Source organism: Vigna umbellata, chromosome 10 (genome assembly GCF_029865625.1).
Source record: "Vigna umbellata cultivar VRB3 chromosome 10, Vumbellata_1.0, whole genome shotgun sequence".
In the NCBI taxonomy this organism is placed as follows: domain Eukaryota; kingdom Viridiplantae; phylum Streptophyta; class Magnoliopsida; order Fabales; family Fabaceae; genus Vigna; species Vigna umbellata.
Window position 1 is genome coordinate 16462046 of NC_142174.1, and position 16282 is coordinate 16478327.

The 16282-nt window shown below is 29.8% G+C and overlaps 1 protein-coding gene and 2 pseudogenes across 2 annotated transcripts; 1 reads left to right on the forward strand and 2 right to left on the reverse strand.

The window, feature by feature from the left end:
- Window positions 1–1742: 1742 nt before the first annotated feature.
- LOC124836623 (protein disulfide-isomerase pseudogene) lies at window positions 1743–2697 on the reverse strand (annotated as a pseudogene). The gene is made up of 3 exons (XR_015782505.1): window positions 2491–2697; window positions 2277–2402; window positions 1743–1934 (listed from the first exon to the last, which is right to left on the reverse strand). The product of XR_015782505.1 is annotated as a protein disulfide-isomerase pseudogene (transcript).
- Window positions 2698–3063: 366 nt separating this feature from the next.
- LOC124831372 (AAA-ATPase At2g18193 pseudogene) lies at window positions 3064–4707 on the reverse strand (annotated as a pseudogene).
- A 6000-nt stretch (window positions 4708–10707) lies between these two features.
- LOC124833820 (AAA-ATPase At3g50940-like) lies at window positions 10708–12734 on the forward strand. The gene is made up of 2 exons (XM_047308378.2): window positions 10708–11999; window positions 12074–12734. Exons 1-2 carry the CDS (start codon window positions 11010–11012, stop codon window positions 12506–12508), a joined length of 1425 nt encoding a protein of 474 aa, XP_047164334.2. The 5' UTR covers window positions 10708–11009; the 3' UTR covers window positions 12509–12734.
- Window positions 12735–16282: the final 3548 nt, after the last annotated feature.

A 16282-nucleotide genomic window follows, 5' to 3' on the forward strand; every position in this document is an offset into this window, starting at 1 on the left:
TTTTTCAAATTTTAATATTGGATTTTTAATGAGTTTTATTGATGAACTTTAATTTTTTTCGAATTTACTACTAAACTTTTAATTTGTTTTTTTTTGTAACGTATAAATTTTAAAATTATACATATTTAACTTTTTTTTTACAATTAGATATAAGTTTATTTATTAATAATATAATGACATAACTATTAAATAAAGCGAAAGTGTGATATTCCACTCTTAAATATTAAATTATTTATTTAATTTGTCTTTACAAAGATCAGATTAGAATCATAACATCTGGACTTTTCTAATTATATTCATGTTTAAAATTCTATTTATCTTATATTTTCATTATTTTATCCGGATTAAAATAACTAACACATCTACAAAAGTAATATAGCATGGTAAAATGGAAAAAATATACAGAGATATTTTAAATTCTTTTAATAACAAAATATATGTAATTTTTAATAATATAATTTTGTTTTAAAAATATTCAAAATATTTAATCTAATTTTATTTTCGTTAATTAGGTGGAGTATACAATATTAAAATAAATATTTTTTGGTGGTTAGATAATACGAAAATGATTACATAAAGTAATGCAAAAAGTTCACAAAAATATTACTTTAGTGAATTTCATACACAATTTATATTTATATCTATTCACTTCTCTTAATTCCATAAAGAAATAATATTTACCTTAAATCCGCACAACACAAAACAATATTATGGTTGGTCGAGGTTGACCTTGATTTTCAACTAATGTAATAATATTCATCTAAACCCACACTACATAAAACAATATATATGGTAGTGTTTATCTATGTTTGCCTCGTTAAGAAGAATTTTGATTACTAATTTTATTATCTATCTTACATGTAAAGAAAAAATATTTGTAGTTTTTTTTTTAAATACCATTACATGAAATTGTTAAATTATAGAAAAAAAAACAAATTGTTAGTAAAATAAAATGTGAATTTTAATTACAAAATGAAAATATTATTTAGTAATAAATCTGTTAATAAATTTGAATTTTTATTATTGATAAAATATTTATTGGTAGTGGTAAATTTTCAACAAATATTTTGGGATGTTAAATTTTTGATATAAATGTATAAATTTTTTTGTATACAAAATATATTTAAATTAAAAGAATATTTAAAACATATACCAATTTATACGTATATATATTTTATGGGATCAACAATTTTGAATTTAAGTGGTGTGATTAAGTGAAACATATAGCTAGCTAAGGAAAGTGTAAGATTAATGGTAACAAGAACTCCAATAATTTTCCTTTTTTATCATTTATTTTTTATAAAATTTTATGAACACGAAATGCCATTCTTATCTTTTAATATCCGGAAATATCGCAAACATCACGATCTATTACATCAAAAAGGGAGAAGAAAAAATACTTAACGAAAGAAGCACTGAAGTCACGGAACACATAAATATAATATAATATAAAGAAAATTGGTATGACATACTTTTACAGGTTTAATACCTCTTTTGGTCCCTAGAAAGGGGGCCAATGTTCAATGTGGTCCCATCTTTTTTTCGAAGTTCAATGTGATCCCATCTTTTGTAAAAAGTGTGCAATCAAGTCCTTTTTGCAAACGGCGTGAAGTTTTTAACGGAGCAGCTGACAGGATGGACTGAATATCATTACGTGGCTTTGTGTGGGTAATACGTGGCAGAGAGAGGGTGATACGTGGCAGAGAGAGGATAAATTTGGTAATATTAGTGAGGTTAGGAAATCAGAAGTTAGGGTTTCAGGAGTTTTAGAGAAATTGCTAATTTGGGATACGAATGGCTTCTTCTGAAGGGTGTTCATCGTGTTCGAGAAGTTGGGGCAAAGGATCTTCTCGGTGTTTCCATGGTTGTGGTGTGTGGTATTTTGATTTGAAAGATTCAGCACTTTCAGCAGTGAAAATGATGAACAACATTGCCTGCCAATATCAACAATTTAAGTTTCTTTAACACGAGATAAAATGGGCATACAACCAAAACAAAGAAAATAATAGATATTATGGAACAGGAAGGGTAGGGGAAAGAAAAGTAGTTTAGGAAAATGCTATTTTGTTCAGATTACAGAAGGCAAAAAGCTGCTAGTAGCGCAATGGCCGCAACTGAAAACCTCAATTTAAATCCATGCTATGCTACCCAGCTATAGCAATTAATGAAACATGGAGGTATTTAACACATAAAAATTCAGCTGCAATAGCGTTAATAATACGGAAATCTCAAGTTCAATATTGAAAGAACAAAATTGACTTAAACAGCAAATTTACCTTTGCATTGGGGCTGTTGAAGAACTTGACAACGAAAGGATGATTGTTAGGATCATTGTTAAAGATAGTAACGACAGGGATACTGGACTCCTCAACAAATTTCTCTAGAGTATCCACTTGGAAATCCTGCAAACACGAGTTAATTTTGACAGCCAGTATTTAGATTAAAACATCAAATAAAATTGCAAAATTAATCCACATAAATCAGCACTACCTTGGAGTCAACAAAAAGTTCATCGAACGGCTTGAATAACCTAATTACAGGGCCAACGACTGATGATTCACCTCTTGGAAGGTGTTTAGCATTCAGGGTGTGACCAAAGTCATAATCAGCATGCAACTTCTCTGCTAAGGCAGTAAAGTTATCAAACTCCTCGCCAGAAAAATTCGGGAAAACTCCAACCCTAACTTCTGATTTCATACCCTCTCTCTGCCACGTATCACCCTCTCTCTGCCACGTATTACCCACACAAAGCCACGTAATGATATTCAATCCACCCTGTCAGCTGCTCCGTTAAAAACTTCACGCCGTTTGCAAAAAGGACTTGATTGCACACTTTTTACAAAAGTTGGGATCACATTGAACTTCTAAAAAAAGGTGGGACCACATTGAACATTGACCCCCTTTCTAGAGACCAAAAGAGGTATTAAACCTACTTTTACATTAATAAAAAGGTTATAAAAGAATAAATTTTTGTACTTTTTTAGAAAAGAAAAGAATAAAAAATAAAAAAATGTAATGTAAAATGAATGTAAAAAACGTGTGTTTAAAAAAACATTTTTCTAGTATAAGAAAGCAAATAAGCATTTGTAGTATAAATTATAATTGATAATTCATACATAATTTTCTATTATTTTCTTGCCTCTCTTTTAAGTTGAACAGAGTTAAAAAGAAAAACACAGATAGAAAATAGATAGAGTTCATTGGGTCTCCTTCATCTGTTGTTTGAGAAATTCAACAAGTGCTTCCAAAGCAAGGTCAGGGTCCTCATTTCTGATGAGATGCTCTCCTACAACTGCAGGGGTGACTTGTGTTTTCTCCAACATTCCTTTGATCTCTTCAACCAGAGGATGATGTCCTTCAATACCCAAATAATTAGAAGCCATGATCGGAAACGCCCTACCTCTGAGAAAGGACAAGTGAATGTGCATGTCCATGCGACCAGGGCGCAGCAACGCCGGGTCTATTTTCTCTTTGTGGTTAGTAGTGAATATTATAACCCACCCCTCTCCACCGCCTGACCTTAAACCATCGATGAAATTCAGCAAATTCGACAGACTAAACTTCCCACTACCCTCACCCCGCTCCTTCTCAATATCTGAATCTTGTTTTGGTTTTGATCGATCATGCACCTCTTTGTTGCAATCTATGTCTTCAATCACCAAGATGGAACTGCCAGATATATCCCTCATGGCTTCCATCAGGTCTGAATCAGAAGCAATACAAGATAAATCCAAATCATACACGTCGAATTTCAAGTGATTGGCAATGGCTGCAATGAGGCTAGATTTTCCTGTTCCCGGAGGTCCATACAGCAAGTACCCACGTTTCCAAGGCTTTCCCACCTTCTTGTAGAATTCCTTCCTCTTCAGGAACCGATCTACATCATCAACTACAGCTTGCTTCAACTCGGGATCCAAGGCCAGCGTGTCGAATGTGGCAGGATGAGATAACTCCCAGTCGGTCCATCCGTAACTCCTCCTGGAATGTATTTCCAGAATCCTCTTCTCACTTTTCATGGCCTCGTATGTTTTAAGGACGTGTGGGATATACCGATCCAACACTCTCTCTCTGTTCCTCTCGTCGAAGGTCAGTACAAAGGCTTGCTTCCAGGAATCGCGCGAGTTTTCGTCTGAATTCTCATCCAACTTCCAAGTGAACTTGGTGCCTTCAAACTCGTCCACCACCTCTTGGCTTGGATCCACTGCGAGATTCAGGTGCTTTTCGTTTTCTCGTTTACCAACTTTGAGTGATTTGTAGGTGCTGGTAATCCTGGTGGGGAGATACTCCTGCGCTGCAAGGAAAACTTCATTTCCATTATACCGATCGTGCCAGAATTCGTTGATTCGGAGAGATATTTGATTATTTGGTTGGCTATGGAAAAAGGCTTCTAGCTTTGAGACAAGAAAGGATCGAATTTGGTGGGGTATGAGATCATTGAATGCAGTTCTGAGGAGCATGGTGAATGTGGAGAACGTAGCGTACACCTCGAACCACGACGAAGCTGATGCAAACGAAGGAAGATGTTTGCGCATGTTGGATACCATGGTTTGGTAAACTTTAGGGAATACAAGAAAGAGAGGAACCAAGGATTGATGAAATTTGTGTAAAACTCAGTAGGTATTCATACTAATTTCAATTCTTGCACCTCAAGTTTTGATTTTGTCTTTTACTACATTATTACTCCGCGTAGCCGTTTCTCTTAATTTTCTTTGTAATTAATGTTAAAGTATTATTAATATTATTTTTAGAAATATGCTCTTTCTTTGTATTTAAAGTATATATATATCGTCAAGGTTTCATTGCTCCATTAATATTTTTCTCTTTTCTTATAGTTATTTTTTCAATTTTTGTAACCTAATTCTATGAATGAAGCGTCTCGTTTAAAATAAATTATGAGAATATAAAGTAAGTTTACAAACTTATTTTACAAATAAGTTCCATCTCGAGTTTTATTATATGGAGATTAATTATCAAGTCCGTTGGTACTTCACGTTACTAACATGATTAAAAAATTAATTTTTGTTATTTATTTATGGATATAATAAAAACATTGTTTTTACTTATGTTTTAATTTTGAAAAACATATATCATTTTAAAGCTAAAACGAGTGATATTAATTACGTTTCTTTATTTTAGAAAATGAAATGGAGATGATCTTTTCATGCAAACAATCTAGGAATATAAATTGCCTTTACTGTTAATTGTTTATGATTAATTATAATAATGTCATGAGCTGTCAAAATGGGTTATAACTCACGGGGCCAACATGGCCTATAGATTCAAGTTGGGTTGAGTTTAAAAAAATTATATTTTTTTTTATGCAGGTCAGATTTTAACCCAACTCATTTAAACATGGCTCATGCGGGTTGAACCCGTGGTGGACCGGCCCATCAAACTACCTATCTAATTTTATTTTATTAAAATTTAATTTTAATTTTATAAAAAGATATTTATTATTTTTTTTGCTTGAAAAATTTATTTAAATTCCTTATTTTCAAAATTAATTAAACACCCATGTTGAGAGTGAAATTTGTTTAGATTTGAATTATAGAAAATTTGTAAATTTTTTTAATTTAAAAAAAATTGTAATTAATTTAGTCAGTGAGCCAACCCGTTTATCCATCAACCCATGGTCGGTCGGACTGGGTTTGAATTTTTCTGGCTCACTAATAAATGAACCAGGTTGGATTGACTCATTAAATGACCAACCCGTGGTGGACTGGACCAGGTCGGATGGTCCGTTTTGACAGCTCTATACTCTATTCATAAAATTCCATTAATATTTCGAAAAATTCAATTTGGATACCATTTAAATTTGATTTTGTCTATACTGATATATGTGAAACAAAATTAATTTATCTTGTTGGTTTCAAAGTTTCTTAGCAACATATGAGATATAAGGCTTGTATACATAAAAAAAAAAATCAATACGAGGTTGGTTTGGTTTGTATAAACATAATATTGACTATTAATAATAATAATTTAAATACCTATTTCAAGTTATAATAATTTAAATACCTATTTCAAAGTTATAATAATTAAGTTTGAAATTTGTAATGAAAATATTTTAATTTACAATGGGATTATATAAATCTATATTTTTTTTTCTTTTGTTTTAAGTACAATTACAAAATAAGTCTTTGACGTGTTGTATTGTGTTTAATGTTGAAATACGAAAAAAATTAATGTAAAAAATATTGATAGTAATTTTGTAAATAAATGTTAATTTCAAAAAGTCAGAATTTATACTTTTTTGATGTCTTATGCTCAATAAAGGTTGAAACTCTCAATTTTCGATGTCATATTGGATAAATGTCATGAAAAAATGGTCCGTGCGAAAGTGAAAATGTTACGTTGAATGCTCTAGTTTCAAATGTTAGAAAGGTATAAGACGTCAAAGTTTGAAGTTTTTTAACATCATATACATTGTAATTATTTTCTAAAAGCAACGCCACTACATTATTTATTTGCGCTTTCTTTTCTGCTTGAATCAAGAACTTCTTTCACGAGTGCAAGGGAGAACAAATGTAAGTTTTGTGTAATTTCCCTTAACAAAAGTGTTTCGTTGCCTTTGTTTGGACATTTCTTTAGTTTTTATCAATTGGTATAGCTTTTTAGTTTAGCATTAACATCCTGAACGCGATTTCAAACTCCACCACTTTCAGGGAAACAAACTACTTCGTTCATGAGTGCAAGGAAGAACAAATGTCAGTCATGTGTCATTTACCTTAAATATGTTTTTCCTCTTGATTGTCATTTTGTTTTGAGGGATTCATTTCGTGTTTTCGTGCTTCATTGAAGTTCCACCATAGCAACCACCATAAGCATGTGCTCCTTTCTCCCTCACTAGCGGTAGGGCTTTATTTCGACAACGAACCCACCTGCAAGGTTGGTTTTGGATTTTTTATGAACTTTCGTTTTTTGATATTAGTATTGTTGAATTTATTTGTTGTATATGTGACTGGTTATATTTTGTTTAATTCTCCTAGTCATACGCCATATACATCCAAACATAGGGTAAAACTGAGAATATATTAAAAAGAACTCCAAACGACTCAAAGTTTGTTCAAAGCACCAAAAAAATCATGAAAAGTCCCCACAAAAATGTTTGGATCAAAATCCAAAGTTTAAATATATGAAATATTTTTGCAAAATTTGAAAAAAAAAACACAAAATAAATTCACGAAAAATAGAAAACGACCTTTTTAGAAAAATCTAGAAAAAACCGTAAGCTATGCAGGCTGTCACAACCTTGAAAATTCTTTTCTATCCCAAATGAACATATAATAATGATAAATTTGTTAACCAAAACAAAAGTTATGATCGTTTAAAGATCTATCACAATTGACTTTCTAAATAAACAAGATTGATCATAAATTTTTTATTAGAAACAACTCAAATTCAAATATTTGTATAGTACATAGATTTATTATTATACTACTTCAATTGTTACGTTTGTGTGGGAAGAAGTTAATAGTAAGATTAGTTATATTAAAGTTTAAAGAGTAAACGCCAAAATATGAAAAAGTTGAGAGGCGAAAATGCATTTTCCTTATTTATTAATTAATTGTGATTATTATTATAGTAATAAATAGAAAAAAAATAAAAAAAAAATACATCAATAATTAATTATGAATGTTGTTTAATTGATTATAATCATAAATATATTTTTATTTCTTTTAATTTAACAATATAAACGATTATATTACTTTAGATGTCTAATTTATAAATACTTTGACTTTTTTTTAATCATTCATCATCGATTTAGCTCGAAAATTGACATTATTAGCCTATTATTACCTACCTTAAACCATTTTTAATTTACTAAAATTAAAGTAAAAAAAACTAAAATTTAAAATAGTACAGTTTTATATTACATTTCTTTTAAAATATAAATATGTAATATTATTATAATTTAAATTATAAAAATTTATAAATTAAGTTTTAATGATTTATTATAATAGAATAATTTAATATTTAAAAAGAACAATTATTAATATATTTAAGTACGGTCTGAAATATATATTCAAAAATAGAAAGAAATGAAAAATGAGTTATCTCTTGCTATCTTGTCAGCTATACCAGAAAAAACTCTCGCTAAATATATGGGATCATGTTTTTTTTACTTTGTTTAAGAAAAATATTCCTCATAAACTAACCAATGAAATCAATGGATGGAATGCGTGTTTTCTAAGCTTACGCGTTTTTACTTGTTTAAGAAAAATATTCCTCACACTAAAACGTGGAGGCTGAAAATGTTAGAGACAGAGAGATTCCACAAACATAAATTAAATTCTAAATTTTAAGGAAAAATAATTACTTCTTACATCAAAAGAGAAGTGCATTAATTATAAACTTTTAAAACACAAATAAATAGTTATAATCATTAATTATAAACTTTTAACACACAAATAAATATTAATAATAATTAATTATAAACTCTTAATTTTTATTCAAGTGTACAGTAAACCGTCTAATCATTCACATATCCAAATATTTTGACGTACTATTTTTGTGACCTCCTCAAACTCTCTTGATGACCATGTGATCATAATCATTAGACTGTTTCGTTAATTTATAGGAAGATTAACTATAATACTTAATAACTCAAGATAACTTCTAATCAAAAGTCACTAAAAAATCTATAAATATAAATATAAATTTAAGATAAAAAAGCATATGATTACATTTAAAACATGTTTAATATCTAAACGGTCAAACTTAAACCAACTTTCACATTAGAACATCTTTTTGTCCTCCTAATAATATTGGACAAATGACTAAGATAGTTTTGAAGTGAAGGACGATGTTTTAACACTTTGAACGATTACATTACTGGTAAAAGTTGAGTTCGACCTTATTCCACAAAACAAAAAGTATTTTTAAATATTAAATAACTACTTTACATATAGTTTTTAGTAGTATTTATTTTTTCTATAATAATAAAGAATAATGAAAATATAAAATTAAATATAAATGCTTTTTTAATTTAACTGTAAATAATTTTTACTTATTTTATAAATAATTTTTATTTATTTAATTTAAAAAATAATTAAATTAAAAAATAGTTAAATAAGAAATTAGTATTATTGTAAATTTTTGTAATTATCGATAAATTTTTATTGATGAAAATAAATTTGTTGATAAATTTAATATATAGATAAATTTTGTTGATGAATTTTAGAATTTAAATTATTGTGAAATATTTTTATCAATAATTTGTTTATTGGTAAAATTTATTGATAAATTAGAATTTGTATCATTAATAAATATTTTTATTGATAGTGTATACATAAGTCAATTTTGTCGATAAATTCAATTGGTAATTTATAATTTAGAAAATTTCATAGGTAAAATGAACAACAATTTTTTTTTAACAAAACTGATGAATTGTTTTTTATATATTAAAGAGAGAGGAACGAGAAGAAGAAAACAGAAGAAAATAAGAATGGAGAGAGGCAGTGCAATGGTGTTAATAGGGAGGAACAATAGTGGCATACGATGACAATGGTGGAAGCAAAATAAAAAGAAAAAGACGAAAGAAAAAAGAAAAAAGAAAATAAAGAAAAAAAAACTCAAACTAACTTTTATTGACAAACTTAAATTTGTTAATAATTATTAGTTGATATTTATTGATATATTTGCAGTAACACATATTTTTCTTATTATCAATTAATAGTGTTATGAAGTAATTATTAATTTTGTTATTGTGTATCTATCTTGTTAAGCTAGTCAATGGTGCACTATAAGTGTTACTTCCAAATAGTTTTTCTTTTCTTTTTTTCCTTTCTTTTAATTCACATATAAGGGACTGAAATCGTATTTCTAACATGATTTTTTTCAATATAGTGCACTTATCTAATTATTTTTCAATCATAAGACAAGTATTTAATGATTTTTTTTTAAACTTTGCATTTATTAAGAATACAGTATCATGTCTTTGTTCAATTTCAAAAGTTCATTATTTGGATGCAAGAAACTTGGAAACACCGTGTTTGTTGATGATGGAAAACATGAAGCAAGCAACACCATTAATTTTTTTTCCTCATCATCCATCTTATAGTATGTTATGAATTTAGAAACGTGAAGTGAGTGATGGATGCGGAGAAGATCCCCATATACAAGATATTCAAATGAACTAGTAAATAGATTGTAAAAATTAATTAAATATTTAAGTAAAATCATTTATATATAATTTTTAAAAAAGTATTTTAAAAATTACAATATTTAATTGGACTTAATTATTAATTAATTTTATTTTGAAAAAAATAACATTATTTTATTTTTAAAAAGAAATTAAAAACTTAATTAAATTAAAATTTTAAAAATAAGAACTGAATTAAATAAAAGATACTATAAGGAGTCTAATTTAAAACATTATCTAACAAAAAAGACTTAATTAAATTATTTTAACAAAAAATAAAATTTAATTGAAAAAATAAATAATTAAATAATTAAAACAAAATTGACGACAAAATAAGGAATCTAGTCATAATTTGATGGGAGTTGTGGGTAGTCAAAGAGTAAAAAATGTGGCGGTCAACTGTGTAATATAAGTCACACATGATTTATATAGAAACAAGAACATGGTATTTCAGCTGAACATATTTCCTGAACCCCTGTTTTTGTCTCTTTATTATATGTGTCGCTCATTCTTGTATTTGCTAATTCTGAAAGAAAGATTGACGCTTTTGCTCACACTTGGTCAGCATTGTCAATGGCGTCTCAATGTCTCTCATCCTTTTTTCCAAAACTAACTATTTTCAGCATTAGGGATTTAGATAACTCTCCTGTTCTCTGTAACCTATATTTCTTCATTTCGTTTTTCTTCGCTTCCAACAGGTAATTCCCTCTCATTCATCTCTCTCTTTTCTTCTTCTTCGTCTTCTTTTTTTAATTTCTTAATTTAATGGTGAATTAGTTAATAGCGAGTTTCAGAGAGATTGGTTTATTCACTCATCTTGGCCTTGTTTCTCCTATGATTTGAGTCCATATCAAGGTAAAACATTATGAGATTGTATTCCAAGAAGAGTCTTTCTTCTTTTAAATCAGCATCATCATGGTTCGAGATATATGCTGCCTTCTCCACACTCACGATTCTCCTCAGAACTGCAATCAATGATCTCATGCCCCATCAGTTTCGATCCTACATCATCTTAAAGCTAGAGGGATTCTTCTGCAAATACCGATCAAATAACAAAGTCTCTATCAAAATTAACCAATTTTGGGATGAAATGTGTGGAGAGCGTAATGAACTTTTTGAAGCTGCCTTGACGTACCTCCCCACCAAGATTACTCACACCTACAAATCGCTCAAAGTTGGCAGACGACAAAACCATAAACACCTTGAGTTTGCAGTGGACGGAGGTGATGATGTGGTGGACAAATTTGAAGGCATGACGTTAACTTGGAAACTGAATGAGGGGTCCAAGGAGGATCCTAGGAACATGAAGAATAACTTTGTATTAACCTTCAATGAGAAACAGAGACAAATGGTACTGGATCGGTATATCCCACATATGGTTAAAACATATGAGGCCATGAAAAATGAGAGAAGGATTTTAAAATTGTATTCTTGGTTAAATGACTTTTGGAACGAAAGTGACTTATCACATCCCGCCACATTTTACTCACTAGCCTTGAGTCCTGAGTTGAAGAAAGATATAATTGATGATTTGGATCGGTTCTTGAGGAGGAAGGACCTTTACAAGAAAGTGGGGAAGGCTTGGAAGCGTGGCTACTTGTTGCATGGACCCCCCGGAACTGGAAAATCTAGCCTTATTGCAGCCATGGCAAACTATTTGAAATTCGATGTGTTTGATTTGGAGCTTTCTTCGATCTTCTCAAACTCAGACCTTATGAGATGCCTGAAGGAAGCATCTAACCGTTGCATAATTGTGATTGAAGACATAGATTGCAACAAGGAGGTGCATGCAAGATCAAATCCAAATGGTACTTCAGAGGATCAAGATTCAGAGTCTGACAGTGAGGGTGCAAAGGTTTGTTTTTGCGTTAATCATTCATTTATCTTTGTAAGCAACATATGAGTGTTTTTCTTAAAATTAATTAACAGATGAAGTCAAAGAGCTTTACTTTGTCTGGTTTACTTAACTACATGGACGGTTTGAGCTCAAGTGGTGGAGAGGAGCGGATTATAATATTCACTACTAACCACAAAGAGAAAATTGACCCAGCGTTGTTGCGCCCTGGTCGAATGGACATGCACATTCACATGTCCTTCCTCAAAGGCAAGGCCTTTCGAATGTTGGCTTCCAATTATTTGGGCATTCAAGGACATCATCCACTCTTTCAGCAAATTGACGATCTATTAGAGAAAGTAGAAATCACACCTGCAGTGGTAGGGGAGCAACTATTGAGATATGAGGATCCTCACCTTTGTTTGGAAGAACTTGTTCAATTTCTGACACAAAAGGTCAATGATAGTAATTGTGATTCAGTTGAGAGGGTTGTTTTCAGTAGGAGCATTGACACCAATACGCCTAATTGATACACTCAAATAAATTAATATTTTATTATAATATAATATTTTTTGGAAAAATAAATTTTAAATGGAAGTTATTTGTGAACAATGGTGTTATAATATAAAGGATAACGATAATTTGACATTTTTTTTTACAACATTTTAATATCATTTAAGTGTTATTCTGTGATTGGTCCAAAATTACTCCACAATCAATAATAATAATTATTATAAACACTAACATTGATCAATCACAGAATGACAAGTACATGATGTAAAATGTTATAAAAAAATATTGTCAAAATATCATTATCCTAATATAATATAGGCACAACTTTAATTGTAGCGGAAGTCGTTGAAGGTTTGCACGACTTCTGTATAATGTGGTATGTGTTAAAATCGTTGTAAGCTTGTACGACTTCTTTGTATAAATATATTTTTTATGTTAAATACATTAAATAAAAGTCAAATAATTTTTGAATAAAAATTTATTAACAGATAAGAAACTAAATAAAGGATGTAAGGACAAAAAGTAGTTTTACCTAATAAGAAGTACATCTAATAACAATTTTGGTAAAGAGAAAATAACATATACTAAAACTAAAGTAAACAAAGTTGATGTAATAGAGTGATGACAACTACACAAAATGAAATTCCAATCTCTATTTGGGGTGATTGTTTATACTATGACATATACTTTGCAAAAAGAATATGTTTTTGGTTTGTTTAAAATTGACTGGTCCATTTTACTCTAAATACAACTTGTAGTTGGTACTAGTGCAAAAACAACGTATAACGTCATGGGTTTAACGTCAAACAACTAAATAGCCAACGTTAAAAATGACCGGTGACATTTTTGTAAATAAATGCAATTATTAAACGTCGTTTATAATTGTAATTCGACGTAAAATGATATAAAACGTCGAATGTCCTAGCGTTAGACATTAAAAGATTAGTGAATTCAATAAAAATTTGAGCGGGAGATTGAAAATTAATTCACTTTATCTTAGCGCTCCAGACCCTCTTCTCTTCTCAAACTTTTCTCGAACGAAGTTTGATGACCATCACAGGTAATCTTTCTTTCATTTGATACAAATGCATGTTAATTAACTACTTTATGTATGATTTTCGTTTGTTTTAACTGATTATTTTCGTGTTCTTGTCCTTCATAGATGCATTCTGCTTTCTCTCTCACTGGTGACGACACTTTATTCCGGTGAACCCACCTTTTGAAGGTTAGTTTTCGTTTTCGTTTTGAAGAACTTATTTGTTGAACTTGTTTGTTATTGTTTTTTTGAACTTGTTTATGGTTGTTGTTTGGTTGAACTTGTTTGTCATTGTTGTTTGGTTGAACTTGTTTGTTTGAACTTGTTTGTTGTTGTTTGATTGAACTTGTTTGTTGTTGGTTATTGTTGTTTGTTGTTGATCAAAGTTCATACTTTATAAAATATCAAAAACTTAAAATTTGTTGTTTTTCTGCTTTTCAGATCTCGTAGAGTTGTTAAAAAGGATCACAATTAATTAAAAAAATAAAAAACAATTAACATCGAATATTGACAAAATTCGACATTAATTTAACGTCGAAATTTTTAAAATTCGACGTCAATTTAACTTCTCCTGATATGACGTCGTTCGCGAATTCGCCGTTAAAAGCCCAAAATATTCGACGTTGTACGCGATTTTTGTACTAGTGTGGTCTTCTTGATTCTTTGTGTCGCATGCAGATGTCAGGAATTAAACTTGAAGCCATATAAATAGGTCAATAATCTTCATTTTGAATAAGATAAAATTACACCTTATAAGCCCTGAAAATATTTTGAAGGTTGTAGATAGGGTCTACAAATGTCGTTAGTTGTAAATGGAAGTAAGAGCAAACAACCATTACATGATGAAGGTGGGCAAAGAGCTTGAAACTTCCCACAATCACACTACCAATCATTTAACTTAACAATAAATGAATTGAATAACGACATTCAAGTTGGGGAGTGAAAATCTCTTGAACATCAAACACAAAATTCTATCAATTATATCTCTGAACACGACACATGGCTAATCATTGTTCATTTTTTCTTAATAAACCATAAATATATTTCAGATATTTGTGGCTGGCTCGTAACATGGATCTATTCTTTGTCCATCGTTCCACAAACCATGTTTTGATTATTTTGAAAATTGTCTTAAGAAGAGAAAATTGACAATGATCTTGCTCCCTTCAAAATAAAGTTCATACATTTGACTAACTTTGTTGTCTTGTGCTATTACCTCTTGTCCCATCATAATTTCGGATTTACTTTTTCAACGATAGTTGGTCTATTCAAGAAGCTACTTGTAGAAATTCGGCTCTCATAGGAAATAACTTTGCTTGAAATGTGGGTTGTTTTATCTCATAACTTGTGGCAATATAATCATTAGAATCAGCTAAACATTTAATAATGTTTATAATATTTCCAAATTGAAAAATAGTTAATATAGGTACACATTTTTATTAGTTGTCTCTTTAACTTTACATTTTTTAACATTTTGTTGAAATTAGATGGGACAAGACAAATGCAATACACAAATGTGAGACCATCTCCTTCCCAAACAACTTCTAGAGATTATAGTGTTAAGAGTACAACATTGCTTCTATTAATGATTAATCATACATTTGGTTGAGGTATCATATATTCTCGCAAAAAGAAGAGGATAAGGAGGTGGTGCGATGGTGGCTTGATGATGATGTGGTAGTGGCTCGGAGGTGTGCTAGTGGTTGGTGATGTTAGTGAAGAAGTAAAGGAGGAGGAGGTGGAGGAAAAGAAAGAGGAAAATGAAAAGAAATAAGAGGGTGAAAAGGAAGAAAAAGAGGGGGATGACATGGAGGTGGTGATAACACCAACCTTGTAAGGAGGAGAGGAGAATGAGAAGAGGAAGAAGGTAAATAAAGAAAAGAAAACGAAGAGGAAGATGAAGAGTAAGAAATGGACTCAATCGTGAATTTTACTTATAGATATTACTGAGAGTCAGAATCTATCAAGTAATTACTGATAAATATTTACGTTATTGACGAATTTGTGTCGATTAATAAAGTTCACTAACAAATTTTTCAATCTGTCGATAAAGTTTACCGGCAATCACTTTACTGATAAAATTATAATTACAATATATTTTTGTTATTAATAATCGACTTTTCTGTCATTTTATTGTAACGTTATTTAATTTTATTTTTTTCCTCAAATTTTATCTCATAATTTATCTTATAGCAAGTTATGAAATTGGAAGCGTGAATTTACTCATGAATAAGAAGATAACCCATATATACAATATATTCAAGTGAAGGAGTACACATATTATAATCCACACCTTGTCACAATTTTTTTTTTACTTTTCGTTTACTCTTATTTAAAGAAAGAGTACAAGAATACAAATTGGAACAATAAATTGACTGAAGAATAAAATAAAGCACAGTTTTTGTCACATAGCAATTTTCCAACTTATTAATTAGGAGGGTGAAGAGTTACAACTAAGATTGTTTCATAATGAAGAATTAGAATTTGGGATTATGATGAAAGAGGATCTTATTGAAGGGTTCTCAAGTGTTTTTCCTTTTGTAACATTTAATATGTTGCTATTTTATTTTTTAATCTTGTAACAATAATTTTGTTGAAATGACTTTTTTTTTTCTTTTATGGAGTTATCAAAACAAAGTGGTTCATTCATTTACACAATGATTTATGAATTTAAATGATTTTGGTCAAATTGGTTTTCAGTGTAATCCATCCAACTCCAATTTTTAGTTGTACTAATGTGGGTTAACAAGTTATG

Excerpts from the sequence above, each read along its gene's own strand:
- LOC124833820 (XM_047308378.2), top strand. The coding sequence starts at position 11,010 with ATGAGATTGTATTCCAAGAAGAGTCTTTCTTCTTTTAAATCAGCATCA. Across the intron at positions 12,000-12,073 it reads CTGACAGTGAGGGTGCAAAG|ATGAAGTCAAAGAGCTTTAC; the intron begins GTTTGTTTTTGC and ends ATTAATTAACAG.